This window comes from Nicotiana attenuata, chromosome 7, assembly GCF_001879085.1.
Source record: "Nicotiana attenuata strain UT chromosome 7, NIATTr2, whole genome shotgun sequence".
NCBI classification, from domain to species: domain Eukaryota; kingdom Viridiplantae; phylum Streptophyta; class Magnoliopsida; order Solanales; family Solanaceae; genus Nicotiana; species Nicotiana attenuata.
The window spans coordinates 77582331-77607220 of NC_031995.1; the positions used below are offsets into that span (position 1 = coordinate 77582331).

General features: G+C 33.7%; 2 protein-coding genes across 4 annotated transcripts; one reads left to right on the forward strand and one right to left on the reverse strand.

The window, feature by feature from the left end:
* On the reverse strand, positions 14760–17025 carry LOC109230179. The gene is made up of 5 exons (XM_019395702.1): positions 16964–17025; positions 16544–16774; positions 16224–16444; positions 15405–16015; positions 14760–15155 (listed from the first exon to the last, which is right to left on the reverse strand). Exons 1-5 carry the CDS (start codon positions 17023–17025, stop codon positions 14760–14762), a joined length of 1521 nt encoding a protein of 506 aa, XP_019251247.1.
* On the forward strand, positions 18187–24026 carry LOC109229339 (anamorsin homolog). 3 transcript variants are annotated; one of them, XR_002068550.1, is made up of 10 exons: positions 18187–18301; positions 18509–18656; positions 19901–20055; positions 20139–20219; positions 20827–20986; positions 21079–21212; positions 21744–21818; positions 22822–23066; positions 23156–23202; positions 23768–24026. XR_002068550.1 is itself a non-coding variant. In XM_019394746.1 (8 exons), exons 1-8 carry the CDS (start codon positions 18299–18301, stop codon positions 22858–22860), a joined length of 795 nt encoding a protein of 264 aa, XP_019250291.1. In that variant the 5' UTR covers positions 18187–18298; the 3' UTR covers positions 22861–23067. The 3 variants fall into 3 exon arrangements, 1 of the variants encoding a protein (XP_019250291.1); XR_002068549.1 differs by having other exon boundaries at positions 23156–23992; XM_019394746.1 differs by lacking the exons at positions 23156–23202; positions 23768–24026 and having other exon boundaries at positions 22822–23067.

The following is a 24890-nucleotide window of genomic DNA, read 5'->3' on the forward strand; positions in this document are numbered from 1 at the left end:
ATTCTGGATAAAGATTCGGGAAGAGGGGGGTTAAGAGAGCATAGGGTATAAATTTGGTTGGCTTTGGGTGAGTTGATGTTTTGGTCCGGATTTTCGATCTAAGATTCGAAGAGATTGGTGATGGATTGAAGGAAATTGTTTTGGGGGTTAGAAAGAGGAGGGGAAGACGAGTCGAAGGTGTATTTTTAGGTTGATTGGAGCTTCGCCGCCGGCGGAGGCGACTTCCGGCCGGCGGCGGAGACACGGTGATCTGATGGTGGGCGGCGGTGGGAGACGGGGGTACGAGGAAGAGAAGGTTTGTCTCTAATTTTGTAAAGTGTTTTATTACACTTTTATTTAAACCCCTTGAATGAATCTGGACCGTTGGATGATAGGCAATGAACGGCCTGGATTTACCTGGGCCAAAACGACATCGTTTTTAATTTAAAAGGGGCAGGCCGGGTAATCTACAGACCTGGGCTGGGTTTGGAGGGGGTTTTGGGCCGGTCTCACCCGGATTTGGCCCAAAAATGAAGACCCGTTGTCTTTTAATTCCTTTTCTTTTGATTTTTGTTCATTTATTATTTTTTATTTGAATTTTGTTAAATGCAAAAATAAGAGTAGAAACCCAAATTAACTCTAAAATTACACTAATTAATTTCCAAATAAACTAATTCCTGATTCAAAAGCAAACTAAGACAAATTAAAAGTATAAATGCAAAAGAACCATTTTTATTATTTTCTTTTGATAAAAAATGCTAAAATTGGAACCTAAATGCTATTTTTATATTTTCGAATTTTATTAATAAAAAATGCACAAACAAAAATGCAAACAAAACACAAAATCATGCAATTAATTCCTAAAATTCAAATAATAAAAGAAAATCCTAGTTCTAATGAATTTTATAGGAGTAATTTAAGCGTAGCAAAAATCACGTGCTCACAACCGGAGCAATACAATAAGAACAACATCAACAATAAGGTACAAAATATTTCATTAACAAGTCATCAACTTATCACGACGAGCGGCAAGCTCGGATTGAATCCCTTTAGCGCCCTTCAACCCCATTATCATACATTAGTTAACTTAAAAACTTCCAGCATGATACCAAGTAAAATCGGAAGAGTTCCAACCTCCTATTAATCACCTAGTCCACACTCAAACAATCCAACAACAACAAGTACAACTTTCCATTGTTATATTGTCCTTTATCTTCTTGTTCACAATACCAATAGCAAGTTCGACATGTAGAAATATATTCATGAAATAACTGCATAAACAAGTCATTTTCTAATGTTTCCAACCATTTAAAGCTCATGGAAACAACCTTCCCAAAACAGTCCATTAAGAACAATAACATCTCAAACTATTTCAAGTCTTCTCTTGTAGTATCTTGCTCAAATAATGCAGCCAACATACAAAAAACTTCAAGAACAAGTAGTAGAGCATTATACATACCTAAACCAGAAGAAACCACTTGAAGTTTCATCCAAACACAGCCCACAACTATCCTCAATGACAATACAATCTCAAAGAGGTGTTGTTCTTCACTTGAACTAACTTTTGATGTTGAAATATGGTGTAATCACTTTGGAATCACTTCAAAACCTTATGGTATCCGTTTATGAGGGTTAGGAGAAGTTTGTAGACAAAGTTTAGTCGAAAATGAGCAAAAAAAATTAGGCGCCCAAATCGTTTATAAAGTGAAGTAGGTCGACCACCGCCTAAGTGGGTCCCACTAGGAGCTGCTTGCGTGGTCTCATGAAAATGTGAATATCTCTCTCCTCCAATGTTGTATCGACAAACGGTTTAATGTGTTAGAAACTAGACTCGTAGATCTTCAATTTGATATGTTAATCATCCCTTAATTCCAAGTATATTGGAAGAAAAGTGCAGCTATATTTGACCTAATTTTCAGCACATTATGAATGTAACTTGTGATGTTCTTTGCCAACTTTTGTTCCACAACTCGCTTGACTTCAAAATGTAACACATTACTATCATGCGACTAAAATAACTCATAACATAACCTCCTTATCATGTTAAGCACCCTAGTCTCACCCCTAAAGTACATGTTATAACATTCCAAACTTGTCGACTTTCGATGAAACTTATTTTTTTCAGTTCGTTTAGTGTATAAGCTTCCCAACCCTCTTGGTACTTGTATTCCTGATCTTAAATATTTATAACCTCCAAGTTAACATGATTAACCTAATTTATGTACTTTCAAAGATAATCTCATTTTTGAGCTTACATCAATTGACTTACGACGTACTCTCACGTAAGAAAACATGGGGTGTAATATAAACGACATCATAAATCTTCGCTATATTCGAGGCTTGTTGGCTTCTACCATGTATGTCTTCAGCTTATTCCCAATAACCTTGAATATTATGACACTCTGCCTCGATTGTTATGGTATTTTTCCAACGTATCTCTCCTTGCTAGCAATATTTACACGATGGACCGATGCTTGGAGGGACCATGTCTTAGATGATCGACAGGAACTTGGTTTATGCTCCAAAGTCCAGTTGTCTACATGAAGCGTATTCCTCAAGGAAGGCCACGAGCTAGCATATCGTCCAACTTGTGAAGTATGAGTCAAAAGCTTGGTTTGTTCTGTGCCGTCTTCAGTCTCAACTATAAGATATTTAAGTTTGGAGGAAGAGCAACTGTAGTCTCTAAAGTTTACCATCTTTTAAAGCTACAAGATACAAAATAAGACATCAAAGACCAAATCATGAATACAAAAATGAGTACAAAAATCTTAATTGAATGAACATGTTGCCAATTTTTGGACGGGGATGAGTTGCCATATCTTTGCGCCCAGAGATTATCCTACCGGTTTTCAGACGGGGATGAGTTACCATCCCTTTGGAAGATTATCCTATCAATTTTTAAACGAGAATGAGTTGCCATCCTTTTGCGCCTAGAGATTATCCAGCTGGTTTTCGTACGGGATGAGTTGCCATCCCTTTTGCCCGAAGTTTATCCCACCGATTTTTGGACAGGGATGAGTTGCCATCCTTTGTGCCCAAAAATTATCCCACTGGCTTTCGGACGGGGATGATTTGCCATCCCTTTGGGCCCAAATATTATCCCACCGGTTTTCCGACGGGGATGAGTACCCATCCCTTCATACCCTAAGATCGCCTTTTTCATGTGTAGATCATCTCGTTAAACAAGAACATATTTTTCTCGTTTGACCTACAAAAAGAAAAAAAAAAGAACGACAAAGGAAGAAAGGCACAAGAAAAGAAGAAAGAAAACAACCTTCACGCTAGTACTGCCTGAGTGGTCAAAAGTAGACTCACAATGCTTGTAAATACTGCAATTGATGCTGATTGAATAAATGATGTGCGGCTATTTCTAGAAGCAGTGAGACGATTATTGGAAGATTAATGGCGATGTGGGACTGGAAGTTTGTTAGAGTCCAACAAGAATTTAGTATCCTATTTCAACTAGAAGAAAAGGTTATTGGCGGTGGATTTGCCTACATAGAATCCAATTGAGAAGAGGACAATATTATTTCTGTTTATGGTGAACTAAGGAAAGAATATCTTAGGGATACAATGATGATATCCATGTGGATTCAGCCTAAAATACCATTATTCAAGTCTAGTACATTGAAAATGGACGTACCTAGAAGTTGCATGGGACGTTTTTCATAAACACATGTATGTACGTAGTACTTTACTTCAAGCCTAGTCTTTAAAATCCACCCAAAAAGTCTTGAAGTAGGAAATTTTTGTAGGCATGCAAAATTTAGGGGATTCAAATTCAATAAAGTAATTTGGACTATATTTTAAAGGGGTTTTGGCATGGTATAACAATATACCCGTATAATTAGCGGTGAATAGCCCTAGTTATAGATATTGGCATCAAATAGCCAATAAATGTATATCACAATAATAATATGTATATCACGACTTTTTTTTCTTCTTTATCTATATCAACATGTATATTAAAATTTTATTTTCATTCTTCGTATATAAATAATATTATTCTTTGTATATCAATAATATAAAATTATATATATAGTTATTGCTGCATTTATATCAATATATATCACAATAAAAATATTGTATTATTTGTATATCACAGTGTATAGCACATCGGATATGTGTATACCAAAATAGATATCATAAGTTTATTTTTCTTCTTTGTGTATATCAAAAATTAATTTTCTTTGTATACCAAATATTATTTTACTCCCACAATTATATTTATTATTTTTAAATTTTAGAACTTGCTTAAACATGCTATATCAAAAATTTATTTTCCTTTTTTGATCAATAATTAATAATTATATTATTTGTATATCACAATGTATAACATAATAATAATGTGTATATCAGGAAAGTTTATTATAATTTTATCTTCCTTCTTTGTATAACACATTTCAGATTGAAAACTCAAGTTCAAGACGACTTGTGTATCCTCTATTATAACCGTGTATATCTCTATGTACATCAGTGATATCTCGTGTATATTATGTGTATCTGTGTATATCCATGAAATTTTGTGTTATATATACGATATACAATGTGATATACACGGGCGTCCATAAAAAAATATGTTGTATACACGATATACAAAGTGATATACACATTCATCCTTAAAAACTTGTGTGTGATATACACCGATGTACACGATATACAATGTGATATACACCGATGTACACGATATACAACGTGATATACACATGTCGTAGTTTGATTTTTAGGTTTGATTTTTTTACCTGAAACCAGTCTAAATCACTTCTAATCTTGCTCAAATTTTGTATATAGCCTCGTTTAGGTATTTTCAACCAATTTCAATCACACCCACTCATTCAATCCAACCAAAAAAAGGAAGAGGAAAGAAAAACAAAGTTGAAATATATTTTTTTTCTCTTAGTTTTTGCTAATCTTTCTCAAATTTTGTATATAGCCTCGTGTTGGTATTTTCAATCAATTTCAATCACACTCACTCATTCAATCCGACCCAAAAAAAAGAGAGAAGAAAAACAAAGTTGAAATGTATTTTTTTCTCTCTTAGTTTTTGCTTCTGATTTTCTCTACTGTGATATCAACCTTACCTTTTCATCCCACTGATTTTCCTTTTTTTGCATAATTTGCAAGAATTTTTGCTAAACTATAAGAGCAAAAGAGAAGAGATAGAAGAAGAAATACAAGGAGAGAAAGGGGGAGGAAAGCCAAAATAAGCGTGTAGTTTTAGAGAGAATATAAAAGAGAGTAGTTTATTTTTTTTAAGATTTGGCTATATAATGCCAATTGCTTGGGGCTATCTTTGTCAAACCTAGTATAAGGCTAAAAAATTGCCAATTTCTGTTATGTGTTGTTATAGGATGCCAATTTTTCTATTTTTTAAAATGTATTAGTTCATAGAAATATTATGGGCTAATATAATTGGAGTAATCACTTAAGTCCAATAAATACTGGCTGGGCTAGCCCATTTAATTGGGCTACATGTGATGAGCCCACTTTATTAGGCCCAATATGTCATTTTTCTAGAGGCCCAGTTGACGCTACGTGTCAAATGACGTGGGACGCTAAGTCAAAAGGAAGGGTCAATAGGATCATGCCACGTGTCCAAATGACAAGACATGCTAAGTCGAATTAAAAGGCCAACAAAATCGTGCCACATGTGCAAGTGACATGTTCTAGCCAGTCAAATGCAACCTTGTCGCGCTTCAATCTGATTGGTCGGGAAGAGTTTATTCTCATCACAACTCTTCCATCCCACAACTATAAATGGGGGTCTTCATAACTCAGAAAAGACACTAGAAATCATAATAAGAAGTAAGAGAGAACTCGTTGATCAAACACCACAATTTTCTCTACAAGTTTCATGCTTCAAACAACCAAGTTCAAATTCAAAAATCAAGCTCAAGTTCAAGAACGAAGAACAAATTAAAGGTTCAAGGAGTACAAGTTCAAATGAAAGTTCGTGCTAGTTGAATCCGAGATCATTGTTCGTGAAAACGAGAAGAAATTCAAGATCAAGCTCAAAGGCACTTGAATTTATTTAATGTTGTAAAAAAGAATCAGAGGATTCATAGATATTATAACGCTTATATTGTATGAAATCAAATACTACGATTGTTACAATATTTCTCGATCTCAATTATTTCTTTAAGCAAATTTCTTGTCTACAACACGTATTTTTATTGAGTAGAGATGTTTAAATAAAATAAAATGGAATACAAGAATCAACTTTAAAAGTTGGAACAAGTTCAAGTGTTAATGTAAATATTAAGTTTTTTTGAGCTCCGGCCTTCAATTAACCTGTTAGAAGATCTCGATATCATACAAGACTAAATTCATCGACCTTATTGTTTAATTTTAAAAGAATAACCAATTCTCCAACTATTTTTTTGTTTGTTTGCCCTAACAAACTAAAATATCATTCAATAGTTATAAACTCAAATTTTGTTTACGAAAATTATTGTTCATATATTATAACTAGTCTTAGGGTACGCGTTTTGCGCGTGTACCCTATCTCAATGAGTAACTTTTTTCTGAAAACAATCACATACTTATCATATTAAAGTCTTTCTTTGAGTCATAAACTAAAAGGCGTAAATTTTGATGATGATGAATATTGATTATATATATAACTCAATAAAAGAAGAAACTGTAAAATGGAACTCCTCAATCATTAGTATTAACCTACCGTGGTTATATGAGGATTTTTGTAGGAATATTTTTTGAAAATTATTATTATTATTTATGCGATCTACTGAAAACAAATAAGTAACTTTTGTCATAAATTGAAAAAAGACTCTATTAGTCTTCTAGAAATTTTGGAATAACGTGGTTGGCCTACGATTCCGAAAAAAATATGATAAGTGACAGCATAAAGCCTAAAATGACTATTACAGAGTTAATATTTTTGAAAAGAAATAACTTAATTTATATAAAATATAATGAGTTGTCATTTTATAGAATATATTTTGTCTTCAACTGTTCATCATTATTGCTTTAAGTTTTCTTTTAGCCAATTTAAAGTTACTATACTATAAATAATTTTACTTTATTTTATATCCTAAGAGTTTTGTCTACTTCAAAAATAATTACTGTATGATAATTAGTTTAAATAAGAATTGAATTGGATCTTTTTCTATAGTTAATTTTAAAACGTAATCATTTTTTCTTAATTCTAAAGAAAATAATGTATTTTCAACAAATTCTTATTTTCGATTATTTCGAGTTTTAATTACGCAATAAAAATTCTATTCTTAAAGGGTCAAAATTTATCTGACATTTCACTTTGGATCTTTGTATTTGAAGAATCATTAGTGTTATTGACTATTGCTATACCTCTATCTCTTATAAGTTTTGCTAGTTTTTTCTTCTAATTATTGAGTATTATTTTTTAATATTATAAAAATGACAAATAAATAATATTATTTGAGTAGGAAAGTAGTTCAACTATAATAGTATAGAAATCAGAAATTACCATTAAAAATTCATCATTAATTGATACCGTGATGTTTAATTATTTATCTTTCTATATTGCACTTATTTAGATTTCAAATAGTAATTGGTTTATGATATAAAGAAAATAGTAGATTTACAATTCCATCCACGTTATTTAAATTCAAGAGTATTTTGACAAGCAATACGTTCAACATGCATTAAGTTCGTTATTAAGGCAATTATATTTTTTTCTAATTTTAAAATGTCTAAACATTAGAAAATACTAATATGGAAAGGGTATTGTAGTTATGTAAGGTAAACTTTTAATTATTTAGATTTGTGATAATGAGCAAATAATCTTAAAAAGATTCTAAGAGCCCTTAGTATTTAATTTTTACTATTTTATAAGGTAAAATCTTAATTGATTTTAAAGTCCTTGATATTAGAACACTATTATTCAAATAAATAAAGATTTAGTAAATAAAATTTTATGTGATTAAGTCTTGTTTGTTAGGAAAGTAACTGAATAACTATTTTGTCTAGCGTAAAATCTAATTTAATAAATATAAAAATAGGCGAGATACTTTTAATGGGTAAGAACAACTCTTCAATGCTCAAAAACTTAGTAGCTGACTATATGTAGTGTTATTATGATTTATTTTAACAAAATAAAAATTTAATCAAATAGAAACTTGGAAAGTTCAAGTCAAGTGATTATGGCCAAACAAAATTAAGTACTCCTGGTAGAAAGGATATAGAAACGTTAATCTAATTTCGGCCTCTTCAATTATTTTTGTATCATGATTACAACGAATCACAAACTCTCCAATGAGTTTTAAATTTCTCTTTTCTATAGTTTATATAAGAAAAGACATAATAAACAGAATTTTACTTGATGTAAAAGTCCTAAATATTAGGAAGATAAGCAAAAAGATAATTTTATTCAATGTAAACTTTGTTTTTAAAGGGTAAAAAAGGCGAATGACATTTCGCTAAGGGCCTTCGTGCTTTTAATATAGTATAGATAGATAGTGGAAAAGCGACCATTTTAAGAGGTCCAAAATCCAAAATGCATTTAGAGCGAGAAGTTTTATTTTGTGTCTCATACATGTGACACTAGTTGTATGAGAGCTCCTTTTTATCTCACAAAATTGTGGACCCCAATCTTACACTTCTGGGTCCACAAAATTGTGAGACAAAAAGTTATCTCATACAACTAGTATAAGTTGTATGAGACACAAAATATTCCAATAAAATTTACTAGTTGTATGAGACACAAAATATTGCAATAAAATTTTGGGATTTTTACCTTCGTATACCATATATGAAACCTTATTACCATCAATGTTTAAGTATTGTGTTAATTACATTTCACATACCAAATTACCATTTATATACCATAATTCAAATTGAGGGTATAATTAATGCTTCATTTATATTAGGCACTAATTTAGGAGCGTATATTCTCCCATTTTCGTTTACCCGCCTCTCTCTCCTCCCACCCCCCCACACCCCCCCACGTTTTACCTTCAGTTAATTCCCCCATTTTCGTATACTCGCCTCTCACCCACGTATACCATCAGTTACCCACGATTCTACAATTTTCTTCTCCAGTTAATTTCACAAAATCCTATTTTGAAGTTGCATCTGTTTTTTCAAGTCCCAAATCATGAAAAAAATTAACACTCCCAAAAAAAAAAAGCTTCAAAAGCTACATTAGCTGATATCCCATCCTTTGATTTGGGTGTTTTAACACCAAAATCACCACCCAAAAACGCAAAATTGACACATGCAAGTGAACCTACTACTAGTATTTCATCTCTTAGACAAATCCGTGCGGAGATGAGAAGCAAGCATTTGCACGATGTTGATGCTGGTGGAGGTGATAAACCAGTCGAGAAACAACTCAAACGAAAGGGGAAAGAGTTGTGTATAGATGATGATTTTGTTGAAGATTCCTCTAAAATTCCATCTGTGAAAAAACCCAAGGTCTCTCCTTCTTCATCAAAATCAAAAAAGAAGAAACCCTCCAAAAAAGTACCAAAATTGGTTCACAAAAAGATTTTGGTAAAGGTAAACACTAATTATTTTTCTTTACAGTTTTTTAGTGTGATTTTGGTTGTAAAAATTTGTTGTTCAAGTGTTTTTTGGTAAATGTGGAATTGTCCAAATTTTGTAGATTGTTTGTCTCAATTTTGAAGGTTAATTGTAATTGTGATTTTTAGACAGTGCATAAATGTAGTTATTTTGTAGTTGTTTTGTAGGCTGCTGGGTAAATTGTAGATAAGGTATATTTTTTACCTTTTGTATGCTGCTACATTTACCTTCATACTAACTACAATTGATCTACATTTTGTGAGTTACTTGAACTAACTGTTATATTTTTGTAGTTATAGAGCTGTGGTTACCCTTTTCTTCCTTATTGTTTTGAGATAATGTTTACATGTGTAGATGTCCTGCATTGTTTTGTAGTTATAGGTGTGGGTAGGATGTTCTTCTTTTAGTTATATTTTGTAGTTATCATGTAGTTATATGTAGATTACTGCTTCTTTTTTATGCAAACTACTAATGTTCAATAATTTTTTATTTTCTGCAGAATGGCCATTACTTTGCACCACAAAATATTGATTATGGTGTGCTTAGATTCCACAGTTTGTGTGATCCGAGCATACCTAGCCAGATAAAAGCTTTACTCTCTCCAAATGCTTTAAAGCTTTTCCAAAAAACTTATTTTGGTTACTTATTTGGTCTCCCCACAATCTGTATGCAAAACCAAGCAATTCATCTTCTAATGAAGTATGAATTGTCAAAGTCTACTGACTCATATTTTTCAGTACTATTGAAGGGTGAAAAATTGAATTTTTCCTTGAGAGAATTTGGGTTGATTACTGGTCTAAATAGTGTGAATAATTTTTCAGACTATGGTTACACTTCCACTTATGTTAGCCATTTAATGACTACCTATTTTCCGAACAAACAAAGGGTTGAAAAGTGGCATTTGAAAAATGTAGTCACAAATAAAGTTTGGGCAAACGATGAGGATGCAGTGAGGTTGTGCATTCTTTATCTGTTGGAATTATTTTGTTTGTCCTTCTGATAAAGACCATGTGTCTTTCATAGACAAGTTTATGTTCTTTCTGATAGAGTCTGGTAATTTTGAGTCATACCCATGGGGTATCAAATCCTTCAAGCAGGTTATTGAATCTGTCCGACATCGTCTTAATCCCCATGTACATTCTTATCTGATACGGGGATGCTCATTAGCCTTGCAAGTGTGGCTATATGAGTGTTGCTCGTCCGTCAGCACGGAGCTTGCTACGAGGTGTTCTGAATCTATACCTCGCATTTTAAGATGGTCAGCTACAAAGGGCCAGATTTGGTTAACTGCAATTGAAGAGAAGATGATCAAGCCTGAGTGGCTCAAGGTATATTTTTTCACTTTTGTATGATGCTACATTTACCTTCATAATAACTACAATTAATCTACATTTTTTATTTACTTGAACTAACTGTTATTTCCATCATTCAGTTCACAAGCATGACTGAATCTGGAGAAGAGATTGGAGTGCTTAATCTGCCAGACAAGATTCAGTATGAAGATGAACATGGTGCTCAATCATCACAGGTTCCAATTGATGCTTCTCCAACATTTGAACCAAAACATACAGATTGTCAAGAGGACACTGAATCTGTGACTAGCAAGCTCAAGAAGTTGGAAAAGGGGATTGAGCAGGTAATATAAGTAACTACAATATATTGACATTTTTTGCTACAATTTAACTTCATTCCATAACAATTATTGTATGTTATACATTGTAGTTAATTTGTGGTATAATTCTATATTGAGCCCTGTTGGTATTGCACAAATCTTTGTTAAATTGTTGTGGAACTGTAGCACTTTGAATAAGATTAGCAACTAATTATATATTTAATTTTTAGGCTGATAGAAAGTTAGCTGAATTTAGTAAGGCTGTTTTTGAGGAACTCTCAAGCCTTCGAGAGTTCATAGATGTTTCTGTGAAGAGTGTTATGAAGGTGATAAACAGCAAGTACGATGTGGATGAGTCAAAGGTAAGAATTGACATATTTTTGTACTGAAACTAATTATGACATATGAAACAAGTATACTCAAACATACCCAAAAATTGTAGTTTGCTGGTAGTTCAACCAAAAATAATGACCAACAACAACGAGAGAACAACCAGCAATTTCAGTTCAATTTTGGTGATCAAGTGCATGCAAGCACAAGCAATACCGGTATCTACAGAATTCCTACAGACATATCTACAAACTTCAAGAAAGCATTATCTAATTATATTAACCCCTTTTTCACTATGTTTTGCAGCTGCAATTTCTCCGGACCATGTCCAAGCACATGTTGAGAAAGAACCAGAATTTGAAGAAGTAGCTGAGGCACAACAAGCAGGTATAATATCAGAACCTCATTATATTCACTTTATATCTACAATATTGTGCATAACTACATACATCTACATTTATCTTCAGAAGCTGAAGTTTCTCCTGGAGGTGTGCCAGCAATGGTTGAGGAAGAACCAGGATTTCAGGAAGGAGCTGAGGTAGAAAAAGCAGGTATAGTATCATAATATACTTTTGAATATATAATTGTTGCTTATACACTTATACAATGCTGTTAAGTATGTTATTTTATATGTAACAGATATTGAAGATAACGTTCCACAGTCGCCAATTCACGGTGTGACTGTGAATGAACTTGTTCCTGAAGGTTCAGGCATTGACAAGAAAGGTCTGGCATTGGATGACTTTGAGTTGCCAGACAACCTAACACAATTGGTAATGTATGTCGAGCCCATACCAGATGAAGTAACCCCTATTCATCCGGGTAGAACCAGGCAACCGGGGAAACATGCACGATCACCTTTCACAACTCTGTATAGTTCTGGAGGCAGCACCTCTGTCGGACCTAAATTTTTCTACCTCAAACACCCCTTCACAACTGTTATAGGTGAAAATGTAGATGCTGATTTGATAGAAAGGTTCACCAACTGGTTATACCTTCGTAGTGACAAAGCATCTAAGAGGTATGAATGCTTAATTTTACACTTTCATTTCACCATTTCTAAACTTTAAATATGTAATTCATTCTGTCATTTTTTTTAATTGATATTTTTTTGTTATTACAGGAAAGAATACTTTTCCAAAAAGGATAACCAAATCAAGCCTTGGTTAGACCTTGGTTGTGAAAAGGTGGATAAGAAGGACTGGTTTTATGCCCTTGCTCACCCAGGACAAGTCATCAATAACACGGTAAGTATAAAGAACAGAATCATTCACAATATGCGTTTTGTCTTCAGCTGTGTACTGTAATTCTGGTTATATTATAGTTTTGTCTTCAGCTGTGTAGTGTATTTGTAGTTATATTGTAGACAAGATATATAGGTTACTATGTTTTGTCTTCAGTTGTGTAATTGTGCTTTTTATGGACCTTATGTCTCATATTTGATGATGATTGTTCGTACAATTTGGATTTTTTGGTACTTTGGACAGAATTGGAAATACCTGTGTACCATAATTGTAGTTACTTTGTAGTAACATTGTAGAGAAATTTACATAGACTTATAATATTAACTGTAGGTTGAATTTGGTTATTTTTGAGACCTTATGTTAGTTGCTATGTTGCATTTGTTCCTCTGTATAGTAGCTAAAGTGTAGCAATCTGTTAGATTATTTGATTAGTTCAAATTGTAGTTTAATTTGTAGCTGTTATGTAGATAATTGTGGTTACTATGTAGCTTACAGTAGACTTTATTTTATTTTGCAGCACATTGATGTTATTATGTATTATTTGAGAAAAAGAGGCAAGTATGGCCCCAACAACGACATTAGGTTCACAACAACCGATTGCTTGTTCAAGACCAAGATTGAACGAATCTATGACAAGTTCATAAATTCTCCACCAGAACTTAAGTATTCGGTTGTTAAATCAGATGATGATGTTGCAGAATATATCCTTGGGTATAGACTTCTTGCTAATGTTGCCTGGGATGTAGTTGACTATGTCATCATGCCTGTGAACATTGTAGAGAATTTCCATTGGTTGTTGCTCGTTTTCGACATAGCGGACAGGCAACTTTATGTTTATGATTCCATGGTTTCTTCAAACCGTCATAATACTGTTGAATCATTGGTTGATAAGTTTTCAATCATTATCCCTCTGTATTTGTCTTGCACTGGTTTCTACGGGAAATGTAAAGACATTGACTTCAAGACCACAAAGGCATACATTGAGAAACCAGTTACAGACCCTCTCAACATACAGTGGATGGTTGCGGAGATTCCACAGCAAAAGGAAGGATCACTGTAAAAAAACTTCTCACTTTCTATAGGTTTAATTATTTTCTTTTAATCAATTGTTACATAATGAAAAAATCTGATCTTATGTAGCGATTGTGGTGTATTTGTGGTGGCTTTCGCGGAGTATGTTAGCCTTGGAGATTTGGCAATCCCAAAAGAAGATCTTTCTGATATCGATCAACACCGTAGATGCTATGGAGCTCTACTATGGGACTATGCTACAAAGAAGCAAGAAGATGGGTCAATCAGTGAAAGTGAGGTTACAGGCAGGCTATTAAGGAGGAAGGGTGCTCCTGCTAAAAATGAGAGGACTAGAGTACAGAGAAAGAAGAAATAGAGTCTTGTGTTCCTAGTTTAGTTGATGTCATTTTGTAGTTGAAGTTGAATACACTGTAGGAAATATGTCATTTTGGTTGTTTACAACACTTTATCTTCATTACATTAAACGCGAGTACTCTGATTTGCTAGAATACAATTCGCCTTTAATCTTCAAGTAATTTTGTTGAAATACCTTCAGGTTCTAGGTAATTTCTGTATATAATTGTCATTTGTAATTAAGGTACACAGCCAAAAGATGAAATAAATACAGGAATCATATAAATAAATTATCCATAATTTATCTACAAATCATCTACAAATTATTAACAAGACTACAATTTAAATACATTTAAACTACATTTAAACTACGTTTTAACTACAAATCATCTACAAATTATTCACAGGACTACAATTAGACTACATTTAAAGTACATTTTAACAACAATCTGGAAACACTTTACATTGAATAAATTCTTTACTAATATCAGTTGTTTTGTATATAGTAAATATTAAAGTTTAACTAAGCTATAAAAAATGACAAATTAAGATGCCTGACAGAATACATAAAATCATATGAAACGCAAATAAGGAAATTGTATTATACTTCATAATCATCTACAAAAACTTTAACGATTACACAAAAAACTCGGATAATTTGAACTCACTAACATTTATTTTGAGTAACTATTCTAAATACATGATATTCATTTCTTTTTGGGCGCATTCTTGCAAGTTCTTTTGTTATGCTCTTCACCTCCACAATTTCCACATGACACCTTGTACTTCTTTGACTTTATTTCATCAAATGTTTTATATCTTTCCTTGTGAGGTCTCCCTGGCTGCCTTTTATCTCCCGCCGGTGGCTTTACTACCTCATCCAAAATATGTTGTGGCACATCCCATTTGCTTTCATCAGGAAGAGGATTTACTGGCATTTCATAGGTAAGCAGAAGGCTCTTCCTTGTGTAATACGGAGAGCAATAGTTTTCGTATGTTTCCTTCCTGTGCCTTAATGCTGCCAAAGCATGCGCACATGGAAGTTCATCAAGTTGGAATTGTCCGCAGCTATATTTCTTGTTTTCTAGACACACAATGTACCGCTTCACACCATCTAACACAGTATGTATATGATCTGTTGAAGCCCTCACCTACAATTGAAGAACAAACAGAAATAATAATATATCAATCATTAAAAAGGATTATCCACAACTTAATTACAAATCAGCTACAAATACATTACAACTTAATCTACAATCTACAATTACCCACAATTTGACTACAGTTTATCTACATTCTGGAAACAATGCATATTAAGCAATTTTTTTTTCCACCAAACAAACAGATCTTACCCTTAGTTTCTGAGATAATGTATTGTTGTCATCCAATTCTTTGTTGAATTTGTACCCAAGGTATGTGAAAGTACCCTTTGCCTTCAATAACTTCTCTTTCGTCCAACGTTCAAGAAGCGTCCTCATATACTCTAATAGATCATATATTGGCAGCTCTCTTGCCTCTCTTGTTACAGCATTCAACGACTCGGCAATGTTTGATGTCATAGTAAAAGTTCTATTCACCGTTGCATGTACTCTTGACCATCTATGATAGCCAATATCATATAGGTAAAATTTCACACGCGGGTATACCTCTTCAATCTTCAACATCCTTTCATTAAATTCATCCAGAGTGTATGACCGTGCTGTAGCAAAGTACAATTCATGTAATTGTAGATGTCCCTTCTTGAATTTGGACCTTATATTTGTCCAAATATACCACATGCAAGAGTAGTGTGGCATGCCCCGATAGACAATTGATGTTGCCTTCAGTATACTCTCATTCCTATCTGAAACAACACACATTGAAGGTCTTTCACCATATGCCTCCTTGAATTGCTCAAAGAACCACTTCCAAGACGCGTCGTTTTCAGAATCAACCACAGCATATGCCAAGGGCAATATAGTACCTACATTTTTAATTCATAAAATATTAATTGGCAGCCCTGAAAAGGTATATAAAAATATAATTAAATAACAACTACAATATATATTCAGAATATAGACAATTTATCTACATTTTTTTCTGTTAACTACAAAATAACTACAATATAACTACAATTTAACTACATTTTATAGACTCCTACAAAATAACTACAAAATTATTACATTATTTACCTGCTCCATCCATGGTGCTTGCTGTAAGCATAATCCCCCTGTAGGCTGACTTTAAGAATGTCCCATCAACCACTACTACTGGCCTACAATGTTGCCAACCACTTATTGATGTACAAAGAGCAACAAATGCGTATAAGAAGCAATCATCTGCTGCCTTCTTCAATTTAACAACAGAACCAGGATAAGTCTCCTCAAGAATATAAAAATATTTGGGTAATTTGCTGTAGGAGTCAGACGGATTCCCTCTCAAAAACTATAAAGCCTTTTCATTGGCTCTCCATGCTTGCATGTAGCTTAGGTTCAATCCATGTTCGGATAACATGTCAGTTTGTATGTCCTTTGGTGTGTAAACAGTCTTAGGATCACAATACTTTGGAACGACCATGCTACCAACTACAGCTGCAGTACGTTTGCGCTGTATGAATGTTTCGTCCATTAAGGAGCATGTGTGTTGTCGGCTGAAACTCCTTATCTTGAACATTGCCGAATCATTAATTGACGTTGCCTTGAAGTGCCATTTACAGTTTTCAGCAACGCATATAAGCCAGTAGCTACAAAAAAAATACAATATTTAATACAGGCTATAGATGTAGAAGCAACAAAAAGGACTGTTTTAACACAAATTCGTCAAAACTACACTTAACTACAATTAACTACAGTTTAACTACAATTTATAAAAATCACATATCTTCACTAAAACACTGCTTTTATTGATCTATTCTCCACAAATAACTCCATACCTTCTATAACTTGATCTTTTTACTCTGAACTGGAACTTGTGCATCACAGAAAAATTCTTCATTGCAGCTCTACAGTTTGCTTGTCCTGATAAACTTGTCTTTCTTCAATATATGTTTGCGTAGATTCAGTTATTATTTCACTTTGATATTCCTCTATAGCTGGTGAGGATGGAATTTCAAGTAACTTTAGGGATCCAGACGAACCTGCAGCAACATAGAGATAAATGTAGTAACTATGTAGATAATTTTGAAAACGACATTGCTTTATGAGCTTCAGTACATTGTTTTTTGTAGTTAATTTGTAGATAAATGTTGTAATATTGTAGATAACACACTAACACAATAACTCTCTGCAATGTCGAATTAAACATACCTGCACTTGTGCTATTGTTGGTGATTGCCAATTCCATATTGAAATCTCTTACGCTTATACATAAAGGATACGAACCTAAGTTCTTATTCTCCTTTTTGGTCTCCATATACACACTAACCCTCATATCATTCCTAATCTCCATTGGAGGACAATTGTCGTTCACAATGTATTTAATTTCTACAATTTTATCCGATGTATCAATCGATAGTTGTTCTGTAATTGTAGAAATCAGAATTCCGCAGCTTGCATTCTCATCTACCACAATGGCATCAACTTCAAAATCTCTAAATCTGCCATAGTTATCCCAATTTCCATTCAATTTTAGCATTATTGGGATTTTTGACATGATTTAGTGTAGTTGAGAGAAAAGAGATGAAGAACAGATATAGGTTCGACAATTTGAGTACTGAGGTCGATGAAGAACAATTTTGAATTCTACAATTTGTATTGCGTTGTAGAATTTGTAAAAGCAAATTGAGTACTGGAGCTCCTGAAGCTTCCGTTGTTTTAGAATTGTAGTGAATGAGAGAATTACGCAGCAATGAGATCTCTTTACGTTTCAAAATTCGAATTTAATGTGGAAAGAATCAAACGCAGATTTCGTGCCTTCTTTTTAGCGCGTTTTAAATGGGAGAATCTGCCTAATTATGGATTGGTATATAAATTGTAGTAAAAGTGTGGACTGGACGGGTAATTAACCAATTATAAATATTTTTGGTAATAAAGTTTCATATATGGTATAGATAGGAAAAAATCCCTAAAATTTTCCCATTTAGAGCCTATCCAGTTACTCCAAGTCGGTCCGAACCTAACCCGTTACGTATATATAGCGGCAAGCCGACCGTCTCTATTTAAAAAAAATATTAAAAACAAAAAATTGTTTGCGAGTCGTTTCTCTACACGCGTTTCAATTTCTGTCTGCGAAAATTTCGATCTCCAATCTCTGATTGTTCCCCACCACTATGGTGAGAATGAGTGGAGGAAATTGAATTAATTCATAGTTTAAATTTACGACGCTTTGAAGATCATTTGATCATTTTTTGCCCTTATTTTGGATTAGGAGGGGATGAGTCATTTTCTTGCTAACTTAGTTTCTGTGATGTAAAATTTCGATAATATTCACGTCTATGTTCTTACTTTGAACATGTATGTTTGCTTCCATTCTTTTGTAGGACGGCCAAATTGGAGGCGGTAATGTACTGGTGCTTGCTGAGGATGTTATGGTACCAGTTAGTGTGGTATCCAGTGCAATCCGCATCGTAAGGAAAGAGGGGATTGAGAAGTTGGACCCTAATATTATAACTCAAGCTTCATCCCGGAGTAAATTTTCTCCCTTATGACCTCTCTGCTCTGCTTATGCTGTGACTACGAGTGACTCATTTTGATGACACTGTTTGCTAGTCTATGTGGTTTTTATTAAATTCATGGTTTTCTAATGGCATACCAATAAGGAGCCTCCAATCACATTCTCAAGTCTCAGGCAGTTGGGCTAGCCTTTTGTCTTGTCCAAATAACTAATGCTTTGCTTCTATAGCATTTTGAAGATTATCTTTTCGATTTGACAATGAAAATTGGGTTTTATGCTTAAAGCATTTGTAGATCTTGACACATTTCTAAGCTTTTCGTGTTTGACAAGTCTGAGGACTAGTGTTTTGTGTTGTATGTGATTTGAGGGCAACCTAGTACACAATAATAGATTGTGGTGCCAATTATTAAGATGTCCTTTGTCCAGAGACTAATCAGTATGTTGGAATTGCAATATTAATCTAAGAATTGTGTCTATTTTTGTGATGTAGCTCTTTCTTGTGTGGATCAAATATCCGACCGGTTTTTTCAGAATTAAATTAGTGCGGATCAAATATCAGAATTGAGGGATCAATATCAGTTAATCTGAGTCCAAGTGGCAGCAATTTGAAGCCTCTGGGAATATTCTGATTGGTAGTTATTGAAGATAAAGATGAGCTCAAGGAAGCCGTTTGGATAAATTGGAAGTGAAAATACTGATTAAAAAAAAAATTGGAAGAGAAAATTGTTGGAAAATAGGAAGCTGCTTGAAGAAGAAAGAAGCTAAAGAGGTTCGAGCCAATTTAAACTAAAAAGATAAAGAAGGACTACTCTATGGTTTTACTTGTTATGGGTTTTATTTACTTAATTGTATAGCATCCAGAGCCCTTGCTTATTTCATATATTAGATTATTAACTCTGAGACAAATGGAAAAAGCTCTTCTTCACCGTAATGATGTGATGAAAACATGAAATTGGTATGTAAGAGAGGAACGAGACAGACAGAGATCGCCGTGATCCAATACGGTTCCAATACTTTACTGATCAAAAGGAAAAGATACAGAGGGGTGTAGGGGTGGGGAAGCATCCTCGGATAATAAATTCCCAAGTGGGTTAGGATAGAAAGGGAGCTTGTCTTCTTCCTTTATTTTTCTTTTTCCTTTTCCTTTTCTGTGCTCTCTGCTTAAGTCTAATACCACTCTTTTGTAAGTGCTTGCCCCGTGGCCCTAGATTCTTGTGATGTTGAATCTTTTCTCTGTGTTAACCTCTGGTTATTACAGGCCTGACATCAGTGAAGTCTGCTTCTATGGATATCGTTGCTCTCATCTGTAGGTCTCTCGAGTTTCCTAGTGATAAATTGTGTGGGGACATCTCAAGAGTGTTGAAGCCAGGTGGAACAGTCCTACTTAGTCTAAGTTCTCAGTTAATCTCGAAGGTTACTGAATCCTCCCTTTGTGCGTATTTTTTCGTGGAAAATTAGTATGCATGTGTGAATTGTCCTTTCCATCTGAATTGCAGGCAAACTCCACCCATGAGCGCACATTATTGTTGGCTGGATTCTCTGATGCACAGTCATTTGAAGCTGGCCAGTCTTTCGTGGTTAGTATTATATCCATCTGCCTTTATTTAGCTTCCTGTTTTCCTCCAACCCCCTTCAATACAATGATTCTTTTATCAGAAAACTATTAAGTTCCTTCTTCCATTTTAGATTCTCATAACACCTTTTCTATGATGAAGTTAAATTGGCATAACACCTATTTCATGGCATGAGGACGCTCATTGCTTCATTGTTATTTGTGCGACATCAAATTTGCAACTCTTGACATTTAGATAAATTTGAAGTTTATTCAGTTTTGTACTGATCGTCGCACCACTCTCATATGTTGAAGTTATTTAAGGAAGCCTTGAAGTTATTCATTATATGAACACTTAGATTAAGTCCAGTGTTTTAGGAGTCCTTCAGTTTGGCTATATATGTGATGGTGTTATAGGGATACATGTGAAATTTAGAGACTTAATTTTAGAGAACCCATGTTTGTTTTAAAGATAAATAATTGCGATGGAATGATTTGGGCCCAAAGAGGATAGACAAACACCCGACTCTCCTACTTGCTTGAGATTGAGACATAGTTGTTGTTGTAAAAAAACCTTGAAGTTATTGATCTTGACTCAAATAAATTGTGTGGTGAATTTAATCTCTGAACAGATAACAGCAAAGAAACCTTCATGGAAGGTTGGTTCATCCTTCTCTATCAAGAAAGTCACAAAAAGTTTGCCGAAAGTTCAGATTGATGATGATTCAGATCTCATTGATGAGGATAGCCTTCTCAGTGAAGAAGATCTGAAGAAACCTCAATTGCCAAGTGGTAATAACGTGCACCAGGATTGCCTAACTATGACATTATCAGTTTCTCCATTAGTATTTTGAACTCAATTTGTTGTACACTTGGTGGTGCAGTTGGTGATTGTGAAGTTGGAAAGACAAAGAAAGCATGCAAAAATTGTACGTGCGGAAGGGCTGAAGCTGAAACAAAGGTGCAACTTGGACCAACGGCGGAACAGCTGAACAATCCTCAGTCAGCCTGTGGCAGTGTATGTCTCAAATAACGCACCTCTTTGAATGAAAAAATTCTTCTTTCGAAGTATTCAGAATGGTGTTAACTTTTAGCCTTTTAAAAAAGAATTGTTTGGTGGCTATACAAAAGTAAAAAATTTGCTCATTTTTGTACAGTTTTCTACGAAATTTACTATCTATATATACTGGTAGTTGCCTTTCACGATCTCAATTCAACTCTGAATTTCTAATAAATTTTTGAATAGGTGCATACGCTAATATCTTTACTAGTCGTCAAGCTAGCACATCTAATTTGAGTGTATAGGAGGGAGTACTTTAGTTGAGTAGTTTCTGCAGAAAACTGAAAATCTATTTTCAAGTGCACGGTCATCTACTGATATACTTGTATATTTGGTTGTTGATTGGTGTTGTAGTGTGATTTAGCAGACAGCTGGACAACTAGTTGGTTTTCTTTCTTTTGATTATTACCTTCATTGATCAGCCTTTGAGTGTTGCAATTAGTCTTCTTGTTAATTGTTTTTTCTGGGACATGTCTTCTATGTTGACAGTGTGGTCTAGGTGATGCTTTCCGTTGCAGTACATGTCCTTATAAGGGTCTTCCTCCGTTCAAACTAGGCGAAAAGGTACATGGCAAGAACAAGTTATTCCCCTCTATTTTTCAATTTCCTTCTCGGAGGTTTCATTATGCAGGAATAAATATACATTTATATATTCCTTACTTACCTAAGGAAAGAGATTGCAGTATACATGAAGACGATGTGTACTGACATTTTAATATAATGATGCTAGTATTTATGGTGAACATTAAGGTGAAACCTTTGATTATTGACCAAAATCCGATTGCCTCTTTGAAGCTTTTGTCTCACCAATCATTTGTTTATGGAAATAATGCATTTAGATGACAAGCAACGGAGTTGTGATTCTACTCTTTGTTAGATACCTGAATAAGAGGGTAATATGAACTGGTTTATGATTGGCATCTCAAGTATTCTTTTTTTTTTTTTTAGAAAATAATTTTGACTAGAAGTTCTGATTTGTTACTTAGCTTTGTTTGGATCTCACGTGTGGCTGTCTTAAAATATGAACAGACCCAGTTGACCTGTTTTAAAACTGATGGTGGATCCTAAATATAGGACTATAGGCTTTGAAGTGATGCCAGTTGTTAAATCTCATCAGGTTTTGCTTGTTGGTGGTTAAGAATAATAACTTATGTCTCATGGTCGTCACTACCATGTAAAGAAAAAGTTCTTTTTTCTGGTATTGAGTTTTGAATAAAATTCAATTTACATTATAAAAAGAAGGATTAAAAAAAATCACAGCCAGATTTTGTCTAATTATCCCGGAGGAGAGAGGTCACAGGCGGATTTGTTTATTGCTCATAGTTGGGGCCTTGGGCATCAGACTGATGCTACTGATGATTTGGTTGCTTGATTTTGTTTTTTGTAAATGGGACACCATTTAATCCAATGCGATCAGTTATAGCTGTTGCACTTGATGTTCTTCACTGAGCATAATGATTCCCGGGGAGCCCTAGTCTCTGGTTGATCTCATTATTATATTCTTGTTTGCATTGTGATGTGTGATAAATTCCAATTGTGTATGACACCTCTCTCATTGCTTTGGCAGGTAACGCTTTCTGGGAATTTTCTTGATGCTGACATCTAACTGCAGATGATAACAGTCTATATGAGATTGCAAAAACCGTTATAATTAGGTCAAAATTAGTTTGTTCATTTTGGTTGAGGTGAGATAAGTGAATGTGTAATATGGACTCTTGAAGAAGTGAGGGAAATAGCAGTGGACTGTGAACTGCTGTTAAGACTTCTAAGAGCTGTTAGAAGAGACTTGGATTTATCTGACAGAACATAAAGGTTTATAGTTGTACTCTCTCTCTCTCTCTCTCTCTCTCTCTCTCTCTCTCTCTCGTGTATATGATCATTTGGTGTTTGTTGCTCGACAGGAAAGAAAATCATGAACACCAGGAGGATTGGTGATCCCAAGTGAAAGGTAGACTTTATGACTCGCAATTCCTAGCACTGTGCGTTTGCTCGCTTTTTGCCATCATCTTGTTTGGTTGTGGTTGTGGTGTTGTCTGAATGCCAAATCATCTAGAATGGAAAAATGAAGCATTGTCTAAGCCTGCTAATATTGCTATTTCTGCGTGACGGTTTTTCTTTTGAAAAGACTTTGGGTACGGAGACTTACGAAAGATAAATTTTCCATTATGTTCGAATGGAATTTACCAAACCACTGGACGTGAAAGTTAAAATGTCAGAATGGAGGGGTAGTCAATAGAGTAAATTTTATTTTACCTTGTTAATTGTTAATGGTAGGAAGATAATCGGCCTTTTGAATGAGACTGATAACTTTCTTGAGCAACACTTTCCGGTTGGTTTAGGTAAGAGGTCTATACTTTTCCTCATGTTGGGCCAGAGGGATACATGAAATATTCAGAATGAAATTTCTTTGAAAAATTTACGGCGAAGAATAGGGACCCAAGGCTAAGCTTCGAGATGCAACTTTTCGTTGTTGGATTGAATTAATTTTGATTCATCGACATCGATTTATGTAGAGAATACCTTGGATTGGACAGTTGAAGACTTGTAAATTACTTCGCACTATTTGGTATGCAAAATCAGAAACATTCAAAGTGAAAAATTTGAGAGGAGCATCCATCAGAACTCTTTCGGTAGGAGAAAAGAGATGCTCAACGATATCCATAGAATTTCGACGAAAGAGGCAATATGATTGATGCTACAGCACCCTACAAATATTGCAATATTAAGTATTAACTATATTTCGCTGAAGCGTTTAACAATTTTCATTTTCTATGTGCAATGGGTAAAAATCACTTCGATTCTTTAAGTTTGCCTTAAATATCTAACTGCTCTTTCAACATTACACAATAAATATTCTGCTCCCCTATCATATGCTTCGTCTATATCCTCGACCTTTTTTAATTCCTCCTCTGCGCATATAATTTTTTTATTATATTTAAATTGGTAAAACACTTAACTAAATATATTATTATGATTTTTATATTAAAGCTCAATAAAATTTAATTAGAATAGTATTTTTCTGAATTTGTAATAAAATTTATCGGTAACTCTTTTTTAATTGTTACTTTAATATTAAATATATATATTTAAGTTTTACTTTCTCTTTTTATTCTTTATTACATATATTCTCTCTCTCTCTCTCTCTCTCTCTCTCTCTCTCTCTCACACACACACACACACACACACACACACACACACACACACACACATATATATATATATATATATATATATATATATATAAAATATGTTTAACTCTATTTTTAATTATTATTTTTTATATTACCGCTAACTTTTATTTGATTGATTTTAGCAAGATCTTTTATTCTAATATTTTAGTTGTGCGCAGTTCTTTCATTAATAAATTATATATGATTGATTATTTTTATTTTATTTTAAAATTTTAAAATATTATTTTCACTATAGGTAAATTCATAACATAAATTAAGAAAAATATTGTGATATTAGAAAAAAAAAAAAATATAGACCAAGGCTGATAAAATTGAGGATAAAATAAACATTTTAAAAATACAATTGAGTTTTGAGGAGAAAATATCTATTGTTTAATGTTGTAGGAGGAATTTAATTTTTAAGGTGAAGTTGGGGGATCAAAATAATTTTCACCCATCTGCAATA

Coding starts and splice junctions, on each gene's coding strand:
- LOC109230179 (XM_019395702.1), bottom strand. CDS start 17,025: ATGAAGAATTTTTCTGTGATGCACAAGTTCCAGTTCAGAGTAAAAAGA. Junction 16,445..16,543: donor AAGGACATACAAACTGACAT/GTTATCCGAACA, acceptor TGACTCCTACAG/CAAATTACCCAAATATTTTT. Junction 15,156..15,404: donor CATTATCTCAGAAACTAAGG/GTAAGATCTGTT, acceptor GATGGTGTGAAG/CGGTACATTGTGTGTCTAGA.
- LOC109229339 (XM_019394746.1), top strand. Junction 18,657..19,900: donor AACTCAAGCTTCATCCCGGA/GTAAATTTTCTC, acceptor TGGTTATTACAG/GCCTGACATCAGTGAAGTCT. Junction 20,220..20,826: donor AAGCTGGCCAGTCTTTCGTG/GTTAGTATTATA, acceptor ATCTCTGAACAG/ATAACAGCAAAGAAACCTTC.